The sequence below is a fragment of the Neovison vison genome, chromosome 7, assembly GCF_020171115.1.
Source record: "Neovison vison isolate M4711 chromosome 7, ASM_NN_V1, whole genome shotgun sequence".
Classification (NCBI taxonomy): Eukaryota; Metazoa; Chordata; class Mammalia; order Carnivora; family Mustelidae; genus Neogale; species Neogale vison.
The window spans coordinates 119,164,727-119,189,127 of NC_058097.1; the positions used below are offsets into that span (position 1 = coordinate 119,164,727).

Here is a 24,401-nt window from a genome sequence, read left to right on the forward strand (position 1 = left end):
TCACACTGTAAGAAAAGTTTACCTCTAATGCTCTTTTAAGAGTACTAGGTCCTGGCATAAAAGACATAAGAACACCCATCTGCATAACTGAATTCTTATTTCCCACCAGCATTACCTTCCTCTCAAGTGTCTCCCAGATGCTAGAACTGGCAGGAGAACAGTTCTGGCTTCTCTTCCAATCGCTGTGTCTGGGAGAGCCCACACAGATATAGGCTCCAATAATTGAAAGCCTAAGGCTCCAGCCCTTTCTAGCGGCCTGGAGATTTGAGTGCATCTAATGCTTTTTCTATAATGCGTAGGCAGGACACCCACCACCTACGTGGACCACAGATTCGTTATTACTTTCCTTGCTTGTCTCAATGGGTTTCTGAACACTACTAAAGGTAACGGCATTTTATTTTTAATAAATTCTACACCCAGGGTGGGACTCAAACTCATAACCCTGAGGAGTCACATGCTCTATAGATTGAACCAGCCAGGCTCCCAAAGTGCTAGCATTTTATAAGCTGTAAAACATACTGAAATCTTTTTACTAATCTTGTAAGGTAGACTCATTTGCATTCAATAAAAAATTCTGTCCCTGGACAAAAGTTATTATGCACACAAATCCTATCATGAACTATTGATGCTTGGATGGCTAAAGGGAACATACCTGCTTTAGCCCCTAATTTAAAATGGTCTACAGGGGCACCTGGGTGGCTCAGTGGGTTAAAGCCTCTGCCTTCGGCTCAGGTCATGATCTCAGGGTCCTGGGATCGAGGCCCGCATCGGGCTCTCTGCTCAGCAGGGAGCCTGTTTCCTCCTCTCTCTGCCTGCCTCTCTACCAACTTGTGATCTCTCTCTGTCAAATAAATAAATTAAAAAAAAAATAAAAATAAAATGGTCTACAGGACAATGACGTGGATGGAGCTAGAGTATTATGCTAAATGAAATAAGTCAGTCAGAGAAGACAAATACCATGATTTAACTCCTACACGGAATTCAAGAAATGAAACAGATGAACATGGGGTGGGGGAAGAGAGGCAAACCTATAGAGAACACACTGAGGGGTGCTGGCAAGGACGTGGGCAGGGGTGGGTAAGTTAAATGGGTGAGGAGTGTGAAGGAGGGCACCTGTGATGAGCACCGAGTGTTTTATGTAAACGAACCACTAGATTCTACACCTGAAACTAATATTATACCATATGTTAACTAATTTAAAGAAAAACTTGAAAGAGGAAAAAAATGGTCTACAGGAATTTCATTTGATATACATTTTTTTTTTAATGTTCTAAAGCAACTTTTCCAACAGAGGGTCTCTAGAAAGTAAGAATCATCAGAGGCAATTCATCTGAGGCTGGTCTTTTACTGGAGAGCGTGCTCAAATGTGCTGCTAAGCCTAACTGTTCAGGATCTCTGGTCAGAGAGACCCACTCATTCACTAAATGATCTCTCCAGCTGAAGGGAGTCAGCTGTGGGAAAAATTAGGCAAGAAGAGAAAGAAGGGTGTGGGATTTTGTGTGCAAGCCCTGCAAAATAATGCCAACTCTGCCCAGAGCCTCTGCAATATCCACTTATCAATCAAAGGTTAAGAAAACAACCAGCTTTCCTTTTGTCCCCAAGGGTGTTCAAACCTGAGTTCAAATCAGTTTGTTGATGAGGAATTTCTTTCTACATTGAATATGCCTGTCTTAGTCAGTTTTCCATCTGTATAAGTTTACCCATATAGGGGCACTTGGGTGGCTCAGTGGGTTAAGCCTCTGCCTTCAGCTGTCATGATCCTAGGGTCCTGGGATCGTGCCCCATATTGGGCTCTCTGCTCAGCAGGGAGCTTACTTCCCCCCCTCTCTCTGCCTGCTTGTGATCTCTGTCAAATAAATAAATAATCTTTTAAAAAAAGTTTACCCATATTAAAAAAATGAATATCACTAAACTTTGGGATTTGATAAGTTTCTCCCACTTAAACTCATTGTTTGTTAGCTTAGTTTAGTACTTAGAACAAACATTCTTGTTCAAAAGAGAATGCCCAAACTATTAATTTCAATTCTGTCAGGTAAGAAGATACACATCTTTGGTTATTACATTTAGTATCATTCTCTGAAAGGAACTGTTCTGGTACGTAACTCATATGCAAATCAAACTGTAGAATATAGATAACCCTTAAACAATATGGGGTTGAACTGCGTTAGTTCACTCGTATGATTTATTTTTAAGATAAAGTACAGTAATGTAAATGTACTTTTTATGATTCTCAGTACTCTAACTTTACTGTAGGAATACAGTACATAATGCATATAACATTAAAAAATGTGGGGGCGCCTGGGTGGCTCAGTGGGTTGAGCCTGTGCCTTCAGCTCAGGTCATGATCTCAGGGTCCTGGGATCGAGCCCTGCATTGGGCTCTCTGCTCAGCAGAGAGCCTGCTTCCCCCTCTCTTTCTGCCTGCTGTTCTACCTAGTTGTGATCTGTCAAATATATAAATAAAATCTTAAAAAAAATAAAAAATTTGTTAATTGGCTACGTTATCAGTTAAGACTTCAGTCAATGGTAGACTTAGTAAAGTTATTTGGGATTCAAAAGTTATTAAATGGGATTTTCAAATGTGTGGGGGTTGGCACCTCTAACCCCCCACATTGTTCAAGGGTCACCTGTAATTATTTTAATTTTTACATTCTACATTAATATATATCACCTGTGGCTGAGATTACGGAGAACCCAACCCAGGGGCTCCTGGGTGGCTCAGTTGGTTTAAGAGCCTGAGTCTGGGGGCGCCTGGGTGGCTCAGTGGGTTAGGCCGCTGCCTTCGGCTCGGGTCATGATCTCAGGGTCCTGGGATCGAGTCCCACATCGGGCTCTCTGCTCGGCAGGGAGCCTGCTTCCTCCTCTCTCTCTCTCTCTCTGCCTGCCTCTCTGCCTACTTGTGGTCTCTCTCTGTCAAATAAGTGAATAAAATCTTAAAAAAAAAAAAAAAAAAAAAAGCCTGAGTCTGGACTTCACCTCAGGGTTGTGAGATGGAGCCCTGCACAGGACTCCATGGTGGGTGGGTGTGGAGTCTGCTTAAAATTCTCTATCCTTGGGGCACCTGGGTGGCTCAGTGGGTTAAAGCCTCTTCCTTCTGCTCAGGTCACAATCCCAGGGTCCTGGGATTGAGCCCCAATTCGGGCTCTCTGCTCAGCAGGGAGCCTGCTTCCTTTCCCCTCTCTCTGCCTACTTGTGATCTCTCTCTCTCTCTGTCAAATAAATAAATAAATAAATAAATAAAATCAATCTTAAAAAACAACAACAACAACAAAAAAACCCAAACAAACCTAAGAGAAGACGATTTGTTTCCCCCCACCCCCGCCAAATTCTCTATCCTTCTCTTAAAAAAAACCCAAAAAACCAGGGTGTAATGAAAAGAAAATACGTCTTAAAATTTACCACTCACCAAAGGAAAGACAATGCTTCTTAAAATTTACCCTCTTCCTCTCTGAACTTAATTCTGAAGTGCCTAGTAAGCTTGGGATCAATGAAACAATTTTTCTTTGCTGGTTACTCACTCTATATAGACCACTTATCATTAAAAGCCACATCGAGGGGCACCTGGGCGGCTCAGTTGGTTGAGCGACTGCCTTCGGCTCAGGTCATGATCCCGGACTTCCAGAATCGAGTCCTGCATCGGGCTCCCAGCTCCTTGGGAGTCTGCTTCTCCCTCTGACCTCTCTCATGCTCTGCCTCACCCATTCTCCCAAAAAAAAAAAAAAAAAAAAAAGCCACATCGAGATGAATCTAAAGCTAGAAAGCCCTTCCTTTAGGCTCTCTCCTAGGTTTACTACCTATGCAATGAGCTGTCTTCCCCCACCCCCAACCCAAGTACTGGTTTTCTACTTTCTGGTTGTAAGGTATTACTGAAATGCTACTAACAGGTCTCTCAACAATAAAGTACAACTTCAGAAAAGATTCAGAAACACTTCTAAAAGTGCAACCCACACTTTAAGAAGTAGCCTTGCACAAGAACGTGCTTCAACAGCTCTAAGATCTGAGGAGCTTCTCTAACTAGCTTCCTTTTGATCTCTTTCAATCCACAGTGCTTGTGGAATCGGTGCACTTTCAGCTCTTCTTCCTTGCATGTACCATCTACTTTAAGACTCTCTGGTCTGTGTGCACTCAGTGGGTGCTTATTTAAGTAACGCGTTATTCTGGTAACTTTCTCATCCACTTCTCAACCAGCACCACCAGTTTCTTCCTTCCAGCCAACAATAAAAAACAACAGCAGGAAGTTTTACTCCATAAAGCATTAATAAGATCTTTTAATGAGAAAAAAAATCTTAGTATTATGTTTCTATTCAAAGACACTCAAAACTAGTTTTTCCCTGCCCATCCCTTCTAACTGCAACTTTGTGACCATGTAATAAAGGCCAGTTTAAAGATTTTTTTTTTAAAAAGTTTAAACCTTTTTTAAAAAGATTAAACAACCAGGCTAGCAAAAAGGTACTCAATACATACTTTCCTTATATCAAACAAGCTAATATTTCAGTACAATGTAACTATACAGAATATATACAATACACATATGTTCACAAAGCAAACACTATAGGCTCAGAACAGATTTGAAAAAACATGATATTCACATTGATTACAATAACTCTAAAAATGATTGTTAACGTTGAAACGGCACTTAGTTTACAAAAAAGTCACAAAAATATATATATATGTATATATATATATATATATATATGAAGTCACCAAGAACTATGGTTCCTGTAAAATACTAATAGCCAGATACTAGTATATAAAATGTGAAGTTCTGACATTGTATACATTTTTTAGGAAATAAAACAAAATCCAAAACCATTTTCATTATTGTTGAAAGTCAAACATGCCAAGTAACTTAGCTATGGCCACTGACACCAAGTAAAGCCATATTTAAATGAGATGACAACTGGATACAAAGCTGGTGAGCTGGGGACTGGCAGTTAAGGGAGTTGTACTGGTTTTAGGAGAGGGTAGAAGACATAAAAACACCCATCCATATACTTTTAATTCACATTTCTGCCCCAGCATTACCCTCCCCCAACGGTTTCATAAAACGCCAGTGACCAAAAAGAATCATAATGCTACAAGGTAAAAAAAAGTTTCCCCCAGATTTCTTGATGCTGGCCTATAGGAAAATATTAAGCATGCACTGGCTAAACAAAGCAGTCAGTCACCCATCTGGAAAACTGTGATGTGCAGTTTCCTCCCAGGCTGGTTGTACTAGAAAGTACTCCAGTTTTTAAATGGAGCCAGATTTGTATGTTAGCTCTGTAAATTACTGAGCTACTATAGCAGCAAATATGAAATTACAGAAACAAAACCACAATTTCATTTAAAAATTCATTTCTGTGACATCAAAACTATTTTTTCCTTCGGATCTGTCTCCTGTAACCAGACATCAATTTCTTCTATCACTGAAGTATGGTCAATTTCAATTTCAATCTTTCTCATTATGTTGCTGTGGAAAAAGACAAGTCCTAATCCTGGAAAATTTTAATTTACTCTTAAAAATGAGAATACAGGAATTTCAAAGTAAAAAAAAAAAAAAAGGTCTGTTCTAAAAGTATCTCACAAATATATATATTTAAATATTAAAATAGGCTACCTAGGATTTTTATAAAATGGCTTTTGAAAAGATAGTAGAGGCACAAAGAAGCCATACACTATCTTCCAATTGGACATAAGGTGCCACAAGGGTGCCCTATAAAGAGGCAGGCAATCACTATCTGATGCAACAGGAGGCACCAGTAACAACAGAAAAATCAAATATATTATTGGGACTTGGATCAAAACCAAATTTCGCTCTATTAAGGGCGTTTTTTTTTTCTTTTTATCTTGAAATATATGCATTAGAAGCCATCACTTTGTATAAGGAAGAAAATGAATACAGTTTATGATCTTACTCCTTCCAAATACCTGGTGGCGTTCATTTCAGGCACCTGAAAGATGAAAAGCAGTGCGACTTTCAGTAATTTAATGGACTCTCAGTATGAGAGACCTTACATAGCTTCTATCAACTTGAAAATTAAATTGATAACTGAAATAAAGCAAAGCTTTTAGAGAAAAACACATTTATAATCTAATCATAGAAAAGGTTCTCTCTAGAAAACAGATGTTTCTAGGAACTGCATGAAAGGCTTCCCACCTCTAAATGAACACAGCTTCCACTAATGCCACTGGAAACATGTGTTAAAGGGAGTTGACTGGCTCCTCTTAAAGCAGGGAAGATTTATCTTTCCTTAGAAGGTGATGTACTTTGGTAACCTGAACATACAATTACAGGATGATTTTTTAGCTTGTTTAACTGGATTACGAAATCTGGATATAGTTAGACCAGCATTTGGAAAAACAAGGATAATGTAATGAAAGTCATGACACTAGCCCCTCAAACAATCAAGCAGCGATTTTGTCAATAAATCATCACAATTGAATCCAGGGCTTTAAGCTTACTTAGCAAAATCAGTCAATTTAAAATAGAAAGGCAATAATCAAAGAATTAGATTTTATAAACCAGGCACTTCAAACTGAAATTAAAATTTTTAAAGTTAAAAACATATAAAAAAAAGTTTCTGTTTTCAGTCAATGGTCTCAACTTTTAAATTCTTTGTAAACTATTATGTACACAGGAACCTTGGTATTAGTTGTAACTGGCATGGGGCCTGCACAGAGGAAATTTGCTTCAAGTAGCACGAGCACTTTAAGGCAGTTTTGTATTTTGGATACCGCCAAACTGAGAGTCCATACATAGCACTGCCTGACATCTCTGCAGAGACTACTTGTAAAGACCTGGAACTGTTTTTTTCTATCATAAAAACATAATCACTACAATGTAGTGGATATATCTAACTGTATTAGTTTAGTATGAGGTTAAAAAAAAAAGTACAACTAGGATGTCACTAAGAGTCTATATCCCATATTCTGATATAACCTTAACTCCTCCATTAATAAATTTCAGCCTTTATAATCTAAGAATAAAATATCCACAAAATGTCTGTTCCTTAGTTGAACCTGGAAATTCATTCAATTCCACTTCATTGTTTAATCTTAACCATTATTGCTTTTGGCAAATTCAGCTTGCTAAGGGCTTTCCAAATAAAAACAGCCTGTATCACCACATTCAGTCAAGTAAAATGACACTAAAAAAGTGGGTATAAGCAAAATAAAAAACAAGTTTAAATTTTGAGATTTTAGTTTAAAGCTAAAGGAGTATGCTTAGCTATAAATATTCCTCATAGATGTGTTTACTATAATAGAACTCTCCCCAATTTTGTTCCACTGCTTAAGAAAAATCTAGTTTCTATACACTCTTCTTCCAGTTACTTTTAAAATCTGTATATATTATAAATAAAGCATCTTATGTCAATAACTTACAGTGAAAATCATATTTATTACCTTTTAACAACTTTGGGTTGCTTCCAAATGCAAACTTTACCAGTCACTCCCCTTGCCATTAATATTAATATCTAGAAAACTATTCTCCCTCACTTGGATGTATATTTCAGAGTTATAGCTTCTCATTTTACAGATGAGTGAAAATAGGATAAGTGCCACATGAAAGCTTCTAATTCTCTTCGTCAATTCAACAAACCTCAAACTCCCTTCTGTTAAGATATTACAATTTCAGGACTGTTGATTCATCAAGCAATAACAATGTTTTTCTCCATGTGGTACAGTACAGAGTTGTTATTACCTTATAATTTTTATTTAGGGACTACAAAACTAAGAGACTAAAGATGATCTGAGAATCTTCAAAATAAAAGCCGCTAACCAAGATAATTGGCCTCTATCTAGACTGAATACAAAAATAAAATAGAAGATCAAATAAAAGACTGAAAGAGTTAATACAGCTTCCAAAGGTTCCCAGGGACTCGTTTATACAATGGGGAGAGTCTGGCTCAGTAGTCAGAAGGTAACAGAGCTACCAATGATACTGCATTAGACATGCTGACTAGTCCATTCCATTTGATAAAATATTTTAACAAAACACGTTTTTCTGTTTGTTTTTAAAATCAAAGGGCATGTGTCATATCATGGATCCAAATTACTTAACCCAGAATGGTTGCTGAAAGGCTAAAATATAAGACTGAATGAGGCTATTTAAACATTTTAGTACACTTTGTCTCACTGAAATCGAGAACTTTAAAAACTGCAGTGTAACTTAATGTGCAACTAATTATGTGAAACACAAATTAAGATGATTACTTGAAATTCCAAGTAAGAGAAATTCATTTAAATGTATTTGTGGATGATAATCTCCATCTGTATCCATTTCTAAAAACTTCACATAACCCCCCCAGTATAAATCCTTTTGTTTCTGAATTATTACAATCATGGTCACACTAGACGCCTCCTTGTTAGAACACACCCTTAAAAATGGAAAGAACGACCGTAGGAGCTGTAACATCCAGTATCACAGCGAGCATCTTTACTCATTTCTAAAGTGTATCTCATCTATTTGGTAGCATAAAAATGTAAAATAAATGCTTTTCTTGTATAAAATACTTGTTAAAAAGGCAATTTATCCTGCATCCTAAAATTTAAGCCCTTTAAATATCACAAAGTTACCCTCTTGGGCCCTAACAAAGATAGCTATACTTAAGTATTCTAAACTGGAATTTTTTGTTTAGTTTCACTGGCAATCCCTAATGGATGGGATAATGTAACTGGCTTTCATCTCTTTGCAATGTTTTCCATATATTCTGGTAAAACTTACACATTCGGGTATCCCTCTCTGATGAATTTTAAATAAAACTAAATAACACTATATACAATTATACCTTGCGGCTTAGTTTCCTAAAACAGATCCGTAAGCTAAAAATCCTTAAGCTGTCTATCAAGAAAAATGTAGAGCCTCAATGAAAGAAAAAAAGGCCTTTGTTTATATCACTTTATGTTCAATACTCTTTAGCTACCTGTATTGACAAGATTTGGGGAATAAACAAACCAAGTACACATTTTCATAATATATGCAAATTTTTCATTAAACTTGAAAAGCTGTGCAATCTGTAATTACCAATGAAAATCTAAAGTTTCCATTTGGGAAAGAAGAGCCAGTAGTGGTAATCCTACATTTCTGAGAATACAGACCACTTTTGAGCTGCCAAAATTGTGGGCTCTTTTAATGTAGAGTTCTCAGAATAGGGGACGTGTTTTAACACTTTCAACCATAAAAATCCCCGATTTTCTTTTTTTTTTTAAAAACCCTATTTCTTTGTTTTTTCTTCCTTCCTTCTTTTCACACCCTTAAAAAAAAAAATAACTCTTAGAACTGAAGGCAACAATGATTCCTGGTCATAATTTTACCTAGTTTTTATTTTGCCAATGTAAGATTTTAAAATTAACTCCAAGGCTTATCCATTGGTAGGCATAACAATTTTCAAGAATATGTAGGACATTAAAAATAAAAATTCCTGACCTTTCTAGCTGAGACACAGCAGTACTGTTACAAATTAAGTATCTCAGTCTGTTGCAAAAAAAAGTAATTCAACCCTACTAGTAAAGAAGCATAAACGGTGGAAGCCCATCATAATTTGTATATGTTGTTCTTCCTGAAGGTAATATACCTGTGTTTGGGAGCAAAGGGGGAAAAAATGTTCAAGATGGAGATAAGGAGTCAAAAACAAGTTAAAGACAGCAGAATCAAGAAAAAGAATGTTACCTGAAAAAAAAAAAATCTTCAATGCATTTACTTTCCCTTCCTTTACATTTGTGGGAGGAAAATCAATCACAGAATTAGCCAATCAAAAAAATGAAACAAGTAAAATCACTATAACTTAAAACTCAATTTTATTATTAAGGTCTAGCACCTGGACAAAATTCAGAACTTTTATTCAGTTTTGAATAAAAAACTGTATTTAGTTTCTTTTTCTAATTTAATCAGGTGTTCTTATAATTATTAAAGTTTGAGAATAAACACAGAAAAAAGTTATTCAGAAGTTCATTGTCTATGGACTCATGAATATTTAGGATCAAGGTCAGTGATGCTTTAATGGCACTAGATGAAAAGTATACTCCAGTCTAGAATATCACATAAATTTCAACTATAAACAGGAAGTTTCATTTTTTTAGCAGCAAAATAAGTGATATTAATTTAAGGTTTTAGTTTTAGTCTTAACGATTCCCCCCCAGATTAATGAGTCATAGATCATTAATTTAAAGCCTCTTCTTATCTTTTACATTATTGCTTACATTGTGTAAAACCTACACTAACCCTTTTAATAAACTTGGCAATGTCTAAAAATATTTTGGGAACAAAAAACAAAGTATCACTGACATAAGGAATTTTGTAAACAATCTTAATTGGGTTAAGAACGTAGCCTTAACAGAGAATTCTTTTATTTTGTCCAAATCAGCACAATAGAAACATCCCCAAGATTACATAAGCCTATATATAAAATATAGAGTATCTCCAATATTTTTCCCTTATATGATATCATGCCAGTATATGCAAGAGGAAGTACTGTTCATGGGGCAAGAGGAAAATGATTTAGGCAATGACCTAATTAGCCAGGCACTAACATTCAGAGACCAGGTAAACATCAATTTTAGTCAGAAAAGCAGTATTAAAAGAGTTCCTATAAAGCTGAGATTTATGTATACTTCATTTCCCACTCCTGGTCATTTCATGCACAGCCTGACTATTCTCAATCATGGTTCTCCAACTTCATAGAAGAAAGATTATTTGGAGTGGTACTAAAAAAAAGTTCAGGGACTGCCTCTCCCAACACGAAATTTTTACCGTGAAAAATAACAGAAATGACAAAGCTTAAAAAAAAGGAAAAAAAAAGAGTACATTGGATTTCAGAAGCATTTACCCTAATAATTTTTAAGAAAGCTTACCGTAAATATTTCCAAAACCAACAGGCTTTACAAAATATTGTACAACATCTTGTGCATAAAGAGCAAATATCTACTCAGGCTACCTGTCAAATTATGTTTAGTAATTTGTTTCTGGTTGTACCCTTTCATCTCAGGAAGGTCAACAATCATCTGAATTATTGTTTACCTCATGATCTCATTAGCCCACTTTTAATAATGGAGAAGAAACTGATAGAGGCCTTAAGTCTACTGTATCTCCTTAAGTCTCAGTTTCAATTATGTTTCATCATCATGTTATTGTGCACTTACAGAAGCAATCTCTCAGTCATGAAAAATAAAACGAAAAATAAAACGTCAGTTGCGGGGCTTACAAAGTAAAAAGGGAAATTCTTTCCCAAACTCTTTTTTGTTTAAAAAATTAAATTAAATTTAAAAGTACAAGACCAAGCACAGGCACTTTCCAAAAACCAAAAATGAAGCCAAACCATGAAATTATTCAATGGTTATAGAAGACAGCTCTGATTTTGGGGGGTCATCTCTGGTTGCCTCAGTACAAGCACTGGTCTTTGGCTGCTCTGGCATTTCTTCCTCTTTTTCTGCCAGCCCACCAAGAGACCCCAAGGGGAAAGTGCTTTCACAATTCTGGGTCGAGGAGACCTGCGAAATTACAGGCATTTGAACAGAGGAGTTGCTTTCAAAACTGTGTTCTCCAAGATCATACTGAACAAGGGTCTCTTCTTGCTCCTGGTTTAAGTAGTCCGGTACTAGGAAATCACTAGATAAGAGGCAAAGGATGAAAGAGGGAGTTAATTTTCAAACCAGTAATAAATTAGCCACAATAAAAAGACCCGATTTGTAAAACAAGATTGGGATTTTTCATTTCTCTAATTGTTGATTGATTATAATTCAGGATGTTCAATTTCTAAACTAAATATGAACCAAAAGTATCCATTAGAACCAAAGTACATCAATTCTTTCTACCATCAATAGATAAGATTATCACCTCCACTGTCATTTTAGACACCTAAACAGACTTTCTTGTTCTATGTAGAAGAGTTTCTGTATACAAACAAATGTAATTCGCATGCTCACTTAAGCAAAGATCATGTGAATAACTTCTGCTTAACCTTTCTTGGATTATATACTAATTAAGAGGTATATCAACTTAGCTTTTTAAGTCCTTGAGCATAAAAGGCATTATATTTGAAAATGTCATGAGACTGGTTATATTAGTCCTCAGGAAGTGTTAATATTAAAAATATTTAATATTCTATTAGTAGAGTAATTATTTAATTTTTGAATATGGACAGTAAAATATACCAAAATTTTAACAACAGTGGGTATTATCCCTAAGTGGTTAGATCAGAAAATATTATAGTTTTTATATTTTATACTTTCCTACATTTACTAAATTTTCTACTATATGCATTTTTTTGTAAAAGAATAAACATTATAAATCTTAGGTGCTTTAATTAAATCTTTGTTAAGCTAAAAAAGCTCATTCTACTAGGAATGTCAATAACTAATACATTTAAGAAGGTTATTTTATAGGGGCGCCTGGGTGGCTCAGTGGGTTAAAGCCTCTGCCTTCGGCTCAGGTCATGATCCCAGGGTCCTGGGATCGAGCCCCACATCGGGCTCTCTGCTCTGCGGGGAGCCTGCTTCCTCCTCTCTCTCTGCCTACCTCTCTGCCTACTTGTGATCTGTCTGTCAAATAAATAAATAAAATCTTTAAAAAAAAAAAGGTTATTTTATAATTTGATTGTCCAGTATTAATAAAAAATTAAAATCTGTTCATCTGCAAAACAATTTAAAATGCCCTATGTTGTATTTTCTAAAGTCTTCAGGTGTTAGATAGAGAAATGGACAGTAGAGGGCTGTGAATAGGGAAGATACAGGCAACAGGAGAGGTTAACTGAGACACTATTTTCGTTCTGAACAAACAATGTTTGATAAGACATATAGAATTTAGGTTTAGTGATAGGACAACCAGACATTCAGACATGATTAAATAACATGAATGTCGGGTTTGGTGAGAAAAACAGAATTTATGTAGCAATAATTTAGAATTTATTGAAAAACAAGATTTAAAAAATAAAGATGATTTAAAATGTAAAGGTTTAGGAAGATTTCATTTGATAAAAAACAAAGGATTCCTACAGATGTGTATTTATGATAAAATATTAAAAAAAGATGACAGAATTTTATATCTAGAGACCTTAGAAATCATCTTTAAGCTTACATTTTATTTTTCTCTATGTTTCAAGCTTCTTCATTTGTAAAGTGACACGTTCAATCATAACAGCAGTTAGTGGTAGAGCCAGAACTAGAACCTGATTTCCTTGGATACTCTATAAATCAGAAAGGAATTCTATTATAATAAATTATTAATATTAAAAGCATGGAGCTTTAAATTGAAAAAGAAAATTTGATCTAAAGAATCATATCCATCATAGTTGCTATTGAAGTTTCTTTCTTTATTGGTAAATATATGTTCCTTTATATAGAATTTTAAAAAATGAGAAGTGGTCAAAAATTTTATGACATCCAAAGAGTCTGAAGTAATTCAGTATCACTAAGATCATCCAACATGGTAAATTTTCCAGTATGGTCCATATTACTTTAACCCTATGTTATTGAAAAAACAAAAACACAAAAAACAAAACAAAAAGACAAAGCAAGAGGTAAGCAGTCTACTTCTGTAGGGAAAAATTTCCAATACCAACTAGAAAAATATTTATAATTGTATAAACTTAGAAGATTCAGCAAAATTTTATCAGATCATGGGATCAGAGTATGGACAGTGGGAATTTAAAGGAATGTGACTGATTAGCTGGCAACCTGATAAAAAACACAGCAGGCTGCCCTAAAAGCAGGAAAAGAGAGTTTAGTCAGCAGTTTTCCTGGTTCGTTTTTGTTGTGCACCTCACCTGCTCTGGAAGTAGTTTGCTAGCTCTGACGCTTCATGGTTCAGACTCCTCAGGTGCACGATTAAATTTCCAGAGTTGGTGAACATGGCGCCACATGTTTTGCACTCGTAAATCCGAGGCTTGCGGATAATGTGCCGGGAAACCCTCATGTGGTGTTTATATTCCCCGAAGGAAGTGAAAGTGGCACTACATATCTGGCACCGGAAACAGCGTTTACCTTCATGCTTTAGGCGATGCATCTTTAGCGAGTAAGCCCTGGTGAACTTTTTCCCACAGCGGTCACACTGAAATGGTTTAATTCCTACAAAATTAAGCAAAACAAAATATTATCTAAAAAACAAAATAAAATGAAAGGTCACAAACCTCACAAATTTCTGAATTGTAATTTTGTAGCAATAGGTAATTTAAAAAGACAAAAATCAGCAAAAATGGATTCCAATTCAACATCTCAGAAAAGGTAAAGAACATCTGAAAAGTCACAGTGCTTAGAAGGAAAGAAAGAAAGAGAGAGAGAAAGGCATTAGAGGGAGAGGTAAAATTGTTTATACTGAACTTGATTTTTGAATATTCTTCTAAATCATCTATTTTATAAATGATTTAATCACAGTATTTAAACAGAATTAAAATCTCCATAAAACATTGTTATTTCAGTTTCATTAAAGTAGTATAGCTTATACTGAAAAGACGGAAAAAGGAACTACTTTTCATTCCCTACCTGGGAGAGAAATGAGAAGAAAAAAGGAAAATTCTAACATCTCTGAACATAATTAATAATGATGGTAGAACTATCACTTGGCAAAGTGGGTTTCTGGGCCTTTGATGTAAAGTGACAGAAAAAGATATAGAAACTAATATGTGAATTATAAAGTATATTAATTGTCTCTTCCAATTAACTATCACAGTTTTGGCAAAATTTTAAAAAACCTTCAAAATACAATCTGTTGATTTAATAAAATCATAGGGAATTGATGTTAGCTCAAGGACTATTAGACCTAGCCAGGGCACAGGAAAGTAAGATAAAAACACAGATGAAAACAGTAGCAAAGATTTCTTACTCTATCAGAGGTCAGTGTTTTACCCACGAGAATTTTGTTGCCTTTATGTGATCATTGAACAAAATTTTAAATCTGTTCTACACATCATTTATTAAAAATCTCTTTTGTACTAATAAATAATACAAAGCTGATTAATCAGGGTACAGAGAAATTTAGGACTGCAGAACTGAAATTAAATTATTGTTATTAGATTTTAAAAAAATACTTATTTGGAAATAAGTCCAACCCTTAAAGAGAAGTTACAAGAATAGTACAAAGAACATCAATAAATACCTTTTCAAAAAAAAAAAAAAAAGATTTTATTTATTTGACACAGAGAAAGAGATCACAAGTACGCAGAGAGACACAGAGAGAGAGAGGAAGCAGGCTCCCTGCTGAGCAGAGAGCCCGTTGCAGGGCTCGATCCCAAGACTCTGAGATTATGACCTGAGCCGAAAGCAGGGGTTTAACGTTACCATGAGCCACCCAGGTGCCCCAATAGATACCCTTTTAATTTCATCTGCTCTATATGCTTCAATAGAGAAGCAGTATTTGTGCTTCTCAATTGTACATATACACACAACTAATATATCCCTTTTATTTTTGTATTATACACACACAGCCCTTCAAGTTTTAATCTAAATACTTAGGCCTATGGCAAATGTGCTAAGCAAATAGCTTTCTGATACTGTACCATTTAAGCAACAGAATAAGTAAGGCTTATCTGACTTCTCAGAGACACATATATATTTTTTTTATTAACACAGAATGTAGTATTTGTTTCAGGGATACAGGTCTATGATTCATCAGTCTTACATAATTCAAAGCACTCACCATAGCACATACCTCCCCAATGTCTTAGAGACATATTTTTTAAACTCAAAAACACCTGTTCTCTATTTTTAACTGGGATTTCTAAATATGTTTCAAGTACTCATTTATGCAACAATAGGGAAGGTGGCATTACCTGAGTGGATGAGCATGTGCTGTTTTAAGTTCTGAATACGGGTGAATCGTACCCCACAAGTTGGACACTGAAAAGGTCTATCTGGACCATTTGGACTTGGTCGTTCTGTACTGCTGGTAGAAGGAGCAATGTAGAGTTGGTAGGGATACTGAACATTTTCCAATCTAAAAAAACAGACCAAAGAAGGCAACCAGATTCTGATTTTTAAGTTGAATAAACATTTCTGTATAACTTAAAAATGAACAGAAGAAAAAATGACTTTTTGAGAGCTTAAGTGTTACATTAAAAGTTTCATTTATAGCAATAAGAAAAACAATGTTATTGTCCAGAATATCCGGCATCTTAAGTAACATATAAATGATTTTACCTCAGGTACCGTTAATTTCTCTAATCCTTTTCTTCCTAATATTGCTTTAATTTAGGTCTTCATCAATACACTCCCTCTCTTTATGCCCCCCAACCCCCCCATCTATCCTTCTGCTTGCTTCACAGTGATCTGATTAAATCAGCCCCCTCTTTAAAATCCTGCAATGGCTCACTGTTACCTTCAAAGTCTAAACCCTTTGTGAGGCATAGGAGACTCCTTATGATCTGGGTTCTGTGTACTCTTCCAGCCTCATTTTTTCTCATATTCCCCAAATACACCATATACCAAATAGTTCCTAATATTTCTCAATGCTGTGCTTTTCTACATTTAACTAATGACAATGCTGTTTAGAGACAGGTAAGACTGGATGACCGGGATTTAGGTGGGGAGTTAGGGGTCTTGCCCATGTTAAGTCTGAAAGCCCCTTATACATCTATGTGAAAATATGAAGAAGGGAGGGACAGTTTGAAGATAATGACTTGTGAATTATGGGTATGTAGAGGAGCTTTTGGCATCGTTCTCTGTAGTAAGTTAAACAATAAATATTTTTGGCTTTGATCTGTTTCTTTTCTTTCTTTTTTTTTTTTAAAGATTTTATTCATTTATTTGACAGACAGAGATCACAAGTAGGCCGAGAGGCAGGCAGAGAGAGAGAGGAGGAAGCAGGCTCCCTGCTGAGCAGAGAGCCCGATGCGGGGCTCGATCCCAGGACCCTGGGATCATGACCTGAGCCGAAGGCAGAGGCTTTAACCCACTGAGCCACCCAGGTGCCCCGATCTCTGTTTCAACCTCTCAACCTGAGCATTCACAGACAATACATAAACAAATGAGCGTGGCTTTATGGGAACACTTGATTTACAAAATTAAGGTGGTGAACTGGAACTGGCCTGTGGTTCACAGTTCACCAATCCCTGATACAGAAACTATTTAAAGGTAATGGGCCTGGGCTCTTTTAAATGCCAAAAACCCTGTATAATTCATGATGTAATGACCTCTTTGCTCTGAAAAATAAAATGAGGTACCAATAAACTTCTTATATAATTAAAATTATATAGTTAAAATGTTTGGATTTACAGTTGCAAACACCCCCCCTTTATAAGAAAACAACATACTATGTCAGTACTAACCGATCATCATCATCTGCATGAGCATTAGTGCTAGAAGTGCTTTGAAGTGTAGGTAACCCTTCAGTGACACCTTCATCTACTGAGCCTGTGAACAGAAGGACAAAAAGAGGACAGCTGTCAATACTGTGGTATAAATGAGCCAAGATATTAACTGCAATCCGTATCACGAAGCCCCTAAAACACAGAACATAAAGAAATCTTTTACAGAAATCATATGTAAGACAACAGCCTTATATTACTACTTAAATTCTTTTAAGAACAAATAATAAATTTCAGAAACAAGCAAATTCAAATGTAAACTAAACAAAAATTTGCATAAAATTAAATCATGTAAGGAAGCACTATTTTTTACTTTTGAAGACTTTATTGTGACATACACATAGAACTTCTACATAGAATTCAAGAAACAGCTATAAAGTGAGTATGTATCTGTGCAACCTTCATATGAGTCTCACTAAAACACTGCCAGCATCCCATAAGTCCCCATTTACCCTGCCTGGATCACAAACCCCTCCTTCCAAGAAGTAACCACTTTTCTATCTTTCATGGTCATCATTTCCTTCCCCTTTTCCTTGCCTCTCTTCCTTTTAAAAGTAATTTTATTTCCAACATGTGTACTTGTAAGCTATGGGTTGGCTCTTGCTGGAACACAGCCATGAACCATCTAGGGCTGCTTTTACACCAGTGGCACAGCAGAGTCATTGCAGTTGCGACAGAGACCACAGGGCAGCTAAGTCTAAAATACTTACTATCATGCCCTTTACAGAAAATCGGCCGCCCTCACCAACACAGTATAGTTTAGTATTACTGCTTACAAACTTTATATAAATTGAATCACACTGGAATGCGCTCTTAAGTCTTCTTTCCTTCAATACTGTGGACCGATCCATGCTATTACAGGTGAAAGTTTACACTGTAATAGTCATAATCTAGCCATTTCACTCTTAATGTACAGTTTCAGGCTACCATGAACAATGCTGCTGTGAATATTCTTGTACATGTAACATATCCAATTTTTTTTTAAGGGTACCTATACTTAGGAATGAAACTGCTGGTTTGGGGCACTGGGTGGCTCAGTTGGTTAAACATCTGCCTTCAGCCCAGGTCATGATCTCAGGGTCCTGGTATCAAGCCTCATATTGGGCTCCCTGCTCAGCAGGCAGCCTGCTTCTCCCCTCTCCTCCCACTTGTGCTGTTTCTCTCAAATAAATAAATTTAAAAATCTTAAAAAAAAACTGCTGGGTCATTGGATATGTGTATCTTTATTAGAAAATGCTAAACTCTTCCAAAGTGATCATACTAAATTTATATCACTACTTGTAATGTATGAGAATTCTGTCATTCTACCTCCTTAGCAAAACTTGGTATTGTTGAATTTCTAAAATTTCGCCGATCTGGTGGGTATGTAGCAATATTTCACTGTGGCTTGAGTTTTATTTCCCTATTGCTAGTGAGGTTGAGCACACTTATTTACAGAACCCCCCGTTTTGTGAAATGCCTGTTCAAGGCTTGTTATTGAGTCGTCTGCTTTTTATTATGAATTTTTTCATATTTCAGTGATACATGTTACAAATATTTTTCTCACTTCTATGGCTTACCTTTAGATGACCAAAAATTTAAATTTTAATTTAACTGAATTTGTAAGTATTTTCCTTCATGGCTGTGTCTTTTTGGTGTTGTTTTTAAAAATCCTTGGGTGCCTGGCTGGCTCATTCGGTGGAGCATATGACTCCTGATCTCAGGGTTGTGAACTCAAGCCCATGGTTGAGTGTTGAGATTACTTAAATATAAAATCTTAAAAAAATAAAAATCCTTCCTCATCTCAGGTAATCTTATGAAACATTTGCCCTTGACATTTAGGTCTTTTCTTTAATCCACCTGGAGCGGATTTCATAATCAAACACATTTCCTGAAATGTCTGTCTTTTCTTCTCTATTCTGCAAGCCTCTAAGTGTATGGGTCTGTTTCCAGGTTTCATTAGTCCCATCTGCTTGTCTGAACTTACATCAGTGCCAATCTTCAGTTACCAGAGCTTTTCGATCAGATAGGGCAGTAAGTCTTCTCACCTTGTTCATTTGCTTCCTGAACTCCTTGGCTATTCTTGGCCCTTTGCATTTCTTTATACATTTTAAAATGAGTGTGTTAGACATAAATGATAATTATCATTCTACTTCCTCTCTTCTTTTAGTTTGGAAATTATATAATAATCTTTCCCTATTTTTACTGGTTACTTTGGAAATCAGACACATAATTACCAAATTCTGAAATTAAAACTTTTGAACATTAAGGATCTTAGAACAGTTTAACTCCATTTTTCTACACACTTTCATTCTGCAACTTATGAATTATTGTGATATTTTCGTTTTGACGAAGTCCCACAAAATATCATTACTATTATGCAAGCAATGTTTACCAATATTTGTCCATCTATTTTACCTTTCCTTTGCTCTTCATTCCTTCTTGTATATTAGACTTTCCATCAGTGCTTACTTTGCTTTTGCCTGAAGTCCACTGTTAAGAATTTTCTTTAGTGAGGATTTGTGATGATAAAGTTTTTGTTTCTTTGAAAATATCTTTATTTCATCTTCATTCTTGAGAGGTATTTTTACTATGTATGAAGATTGACAGTTATAATTTTCTTTTAGCACACTGAGGATATTATTCCACTGGTTTCAGAAGTCATTCTTCCGAAGGGAATGTCTTATTTTGTCTTTTCTGTATTTTCTCTATAATGTGCCTAGGTTTGTATTTTTATTATTTCTATTTGGGATTTGCTGGCCTCTAATCTATGGATTGGTGTTTTTCATCAATTCTAGAAAATTCTCAGCCATTTTCTCTTCTCTTCTTAGGGCTTCATCAAACCTACATAACCTTTATTCTCTTCTTTGTAGTAGTTTTTGCCATTGTCCCTGTGACGGTTAATTTTGTGCATCAACTTGACTGAGCTAAGGATGCTAGGATACCTGGTAAAACATTATTGCTGGGTATGTCTGTAAGAACATTTCTGGAAAATATGAGCATTTGACTCAGCAGACTGAGTAAAGAAGACTGTCCTCACCAATGGAGTTGATGGCGAGTGTCTGTGGGTGTTTCATCCAATCTGCTGAGGCCAGAATAGAAAAGGTAGAAGGGCAAATTTTCTCTGTCTTTGCTTGAGCTGGGATATCCATCTTTTGTTCTTGGACACCAGAACTACCAGTTCCTGGGCCTCTGGACTTGAGACTTATACCATCAGCCTTCCAGTTCTGAGACCTTCGGATTTGTACTGGAATGACATCATGAGCTTTCCAGGGCCTCCAGCTGGTAGATGGTAGACTGTGGGACTTATCCTCCATAATCACGTGAGTGAATCCATCCTAAGAAATCTCCTATATACATACCCATATATATGTCCCATGATCTGGAGATACCCTAATACAATACAGTCTCTTTCTAGGCAGCATTCAGGTAATTTCTTCCTTTCTTTTAAAGATTTATTTATTTGTCAGAGAGAGAGAGAGAGAGAGAAAGAACATGTGCACGCACAAGCAGGGGGAGCAGCAGGCAGAGGAAGAGGGAGGCTCTCTGTTGAGCAAAGGAGCCTGATGTAGGACTTGATCATGGGGATCATTACCTGAGCTGAAGCAAGACACTTAACCAACGGAGTCACCCAGGCATCCCACAGGTGACTTCTTTTATCTTCTGATTCACCCATTCTCTCTCCTGCAAAATCCAATCTGCTGTCAAAATGCTAACAGTTCTTGGGGGCGCCTGGGTGGCTCAGTGGGTTAAAGCCATTGCCTTCGGCTCAGGTCATGATCCCGGAGTCCTGGGATCGAGCCAGGCATCGGGCTCTCTGCTCAGCAGGGGGCCTGCTTCCTTCTCTCTCTCCCTGCTTCTCTGCCCTCTTGTGATCTCCGTCTGTCAAATAAATAAATAAAATCTTAAAAAAAAATGCTAACAGTTCTTTATTTTTGGTTACTTTTTTCTTTTCTAGAAGACCTACTTATCCCCCCCACCCCGACGCCCCTGCCAAATCTGCTACAACTTTTCACAGTATACTATTGTCTGTAATTATTGTTCAAGTTTATTTCATTAAAACTTGGTAAGCATATGCATTTTGTATCTGTGTGTGAAAACTAAGCACCAATTCATTTCTGCTACCTGTTGTTTTACTGTTGTTTCTTTCTCTGCTGTTTCCTTGTGGGCCTCAGTTGTTTTTCACAGTGGTTACTGCCCTTAAAAATGTTATGTAGAGACATGATTTGCTTAGCTTAGGATGGATATGCCCTCTTCCAGAGAAGCTTTATGTTTGCTTCTGCTAGGTTCCTGGAGGCCACTATCTACACCGAATTCACTGAATTCCCTGGCCCACTTGTGCAAATATTAGATCAGGATCTAAATCTGCAAGAGGGCTGGTCAGTGGCCACAACTTCTCAGAGATGTGTTTTTTTACCCCTTTTCCTTCCCATTTTCTACTCTGCCCACTGCCAAGGCAGCTATTTCTACAGTCTTCTGGAGTCTGGAGGAAGGGAAGCCAATTTGGTTGTAGTGGGGAAGTCCTTTGGGGTCCCTACTCAGTGTAGAGCAAGGTTTCTAAGATTTCATAACTTTCACATGCTCTGAGCCTTAACTTCTGTTTGCCTTGATCTTTGAGTTAATGAATCAAATCCCCTTTGTGTTCTGGCAAATGTCTTAGGAAACAACTGGTTTTAGTGCTCTGATATCCATTTACCTCTCTGGGTTGGGCTCCCCTTACCCCAAGTTTAACTTGGCACTTCCCCAACTATTTTTCAAATACTAAAAAAAGCCCCATTTTGTTTTTAGTGGGAGGAAGATCCGCACAACCTATCCCGTTCTCATCAAAGACTGAACTTTGCCAATGTATTTATCGTATGCAAATAAGCTGTGCTTTACCAAATGAACAAATCTGAACTCAAGTTGTATAGTCCACTGTAACAGCAAGCATGCTTTTGGTTGCAATATTTTAATGAAAGCTAAAACAAACACTTTGAACAATACCATATACATGTGGATATGTAATAAATATCATCTGTTATTGGAGAGTTAGTGTGAAATTTCCTTCTGATGAAAACACAGAATCCAGTACTTCAGTTTTCCCCTTTGGAACACTTGAATTAGCTGACATTATTAAGAAATGAATACATTTTCCACTTAAGTAAAATTTTCCCAAAAAAAGAACCTAATCGCTGTAAAGGCATCCAAACTTACTTTATTAAGTCATTTGTGCTAGAAAATTTGTGACATTCTGCCTTGACTTTTTAAGAACACTAAATATAATTGTTTCTTGGTGACTCATGGCAAACATCACAAGGACACCAATTACTATATTACTATTCTAATACACTAATAGAGATTTTTGAAAGGACACAGGACTATGTGCATTTACATCCATCCCCAACTGCATCTATATTCTTCCTACACACCTCTCTCCCACACCCAATCTCACTCTCACTGGTGTATGTTTAGCATTTCAGTATGCCTTTTCATTTTCTCTTTCCCTTACTGTTAAAATCTGTGTATGCTTTTCCTCATATCTACTTGCCCAACTTATTCCCAATCCTTTTGATTTGTTTTTAATACAGATTGGGGGACCAGATACTGCTAATTTAAGAAAGAACTGTTCACTTGTCAACATTTCCTTCCCCGTTCTCATTTTTTCCTTAAAGAAAAGGGAACTAAACACTAACATTTCAATCTGTCCTAGGATAAAAACTGGAAAAATCCCAGTATTTGGACCTGGTCACCATGGACACACAAAAATCTTCTTTATAGCAGTATTCTGCAGCTATTCAGAGTGCAGACAATATTAAAGCTTGCAGGCAAAGACCTGCAAAAAAGGACTAGAGGTGTGACTAGATCAAGTCAGGAAGACTGCCCTGACATTTGCTTCTCACAATCAGACCACACTACTTCTAGGTGGGGCAGGGGTGGAGTCCTGGAGAAGTGGAAGTAAAACCCACTCAGCTTTGGACTGGACGGATTCTAGCACTGTCAAGAGTTTGCTTAAAAAGCTGGTCAAAAAAGAACTAAAATGGAGTCTAAGATACATCTAGCAGATGGCCCCTCTTAAAGAACATTCTCCTCTTGCCCATGGTTATTAATGCACCAAAAGCTAAATATAAAAACTACTCCAAGTTAAATTAAGAGTTAAAAAGCACACTTTAAGAATTCTATCTATACTGTGGACATTATAACACACAAATAGTGTTATATCACTTATGCAACTATTGATAAAAATCTTTTTTTTTTTTTTAAAAGATTTTATTTATTTGACAGACAGAGATCACAAGTAGGCAGAGAAGCAGGCAGAGAGAGAGGTGGAAGCAGGTTCCCTGCTGAGCAGAGAGCCCGATGCGGGGCTCAATCCCAGGACCCTGGGATCATGACCTGAGCTAAAGGCAGAGGCTTTAACCCACTGAGCCCCCCAGGCGCCCCTGAAGAAAATCTTTTAAACTTTTTCCCGAGATGATGGTTTTGGCAATGATAACACAAATAATCATATGAATTGGAATTTAATTAAAAGTTTAAGAGCAGCATACACAAACAGCATTACTTTCCTTGAGTTACAGTGATGCTTCTTAAATTATAAAAATGGAATTTTCTCACCTTATGAAACAGGAAACAGATTTATAGAGACAATTAGCTTCATATGGTAAGGGTTATCTTATCAAGATAGAGTCTACTCTCTTCCATCAATTAGTATATAATAGCTTCTGTAGCATCAAAGGGATTCCTGTTTTCTGCCGCTAACCATTATTTAAGTACCCAAGACATAAAAAACTCTTCTGGGTGGTGAAAAATAACTCCAGTGGCCATCCACTACTGAACATTTACCATGTGCCAGCCACTCTTCCATGTGTTTTTAACATTATCTCATTTTATACTTAAGAAAAGCAGCTCCTAACATCCAGGAACCGGCCTGAACACAGACACTAAGGAGTGCGCCTGGTGTTCACAGCTAGACCCTGGTGCTTTATGTTGAACACAGATAATCTCACAGAATAACAACATCAGACCAGGTCACAATGGTCTGAGACAAAACACATAATTTTGTTTAAGCACAGCCAAAAACAAGGTCATTGTGCAATTACAAGAATACCAAACATCTCCCCTCTAGCTAATAAAAAGTTATTGGGGCGCCTGGGTGGCTCAGTGGGTTAAA

General features: G+C 36.5%; 1 protein-coding gene across 2 annotated transcripts in view; it reads right to left on the reverse strand.

Moving 5' to 3' along the window:
* Positions 1-4,247: 4,247 nt before the first annotated feature.
* The window catches only part of ZBTB44 (zinc finger and BTB domain containing 44), a 70,377-nt gene continuing 50,223 nt past the window's right edge, over positions 4,248-24,401 (reverse strand). The window contains exons 3-6 of one of the 2 annotated variants that reach the window (XM_044258213.1): positions 17,237-17,321; positions 15,743-15,906; positions 13,742-14,042; positions 4,248-11,586 (exon numbers count right to left, since the gene is read on the reverse strand). In XM_044258213.1, the coding sequence (XP_044114148.1) occupies positions 11,304-11,586; positions 13,742-14,042; positions 15,743-15,906; positions 17,237-17,321 (833 nt within the window). In that variant the 3' untranslated portion in view covers positions 4,248-11,303. The remainder of the gene's footprint in view (positions 11,587-13,741; positions 14,043-15,742; positions 15,907-17,236; positions 17,322-24,401) is intronic. The other variant, XM_044258214.1, reaches the window with a different exon arrangement.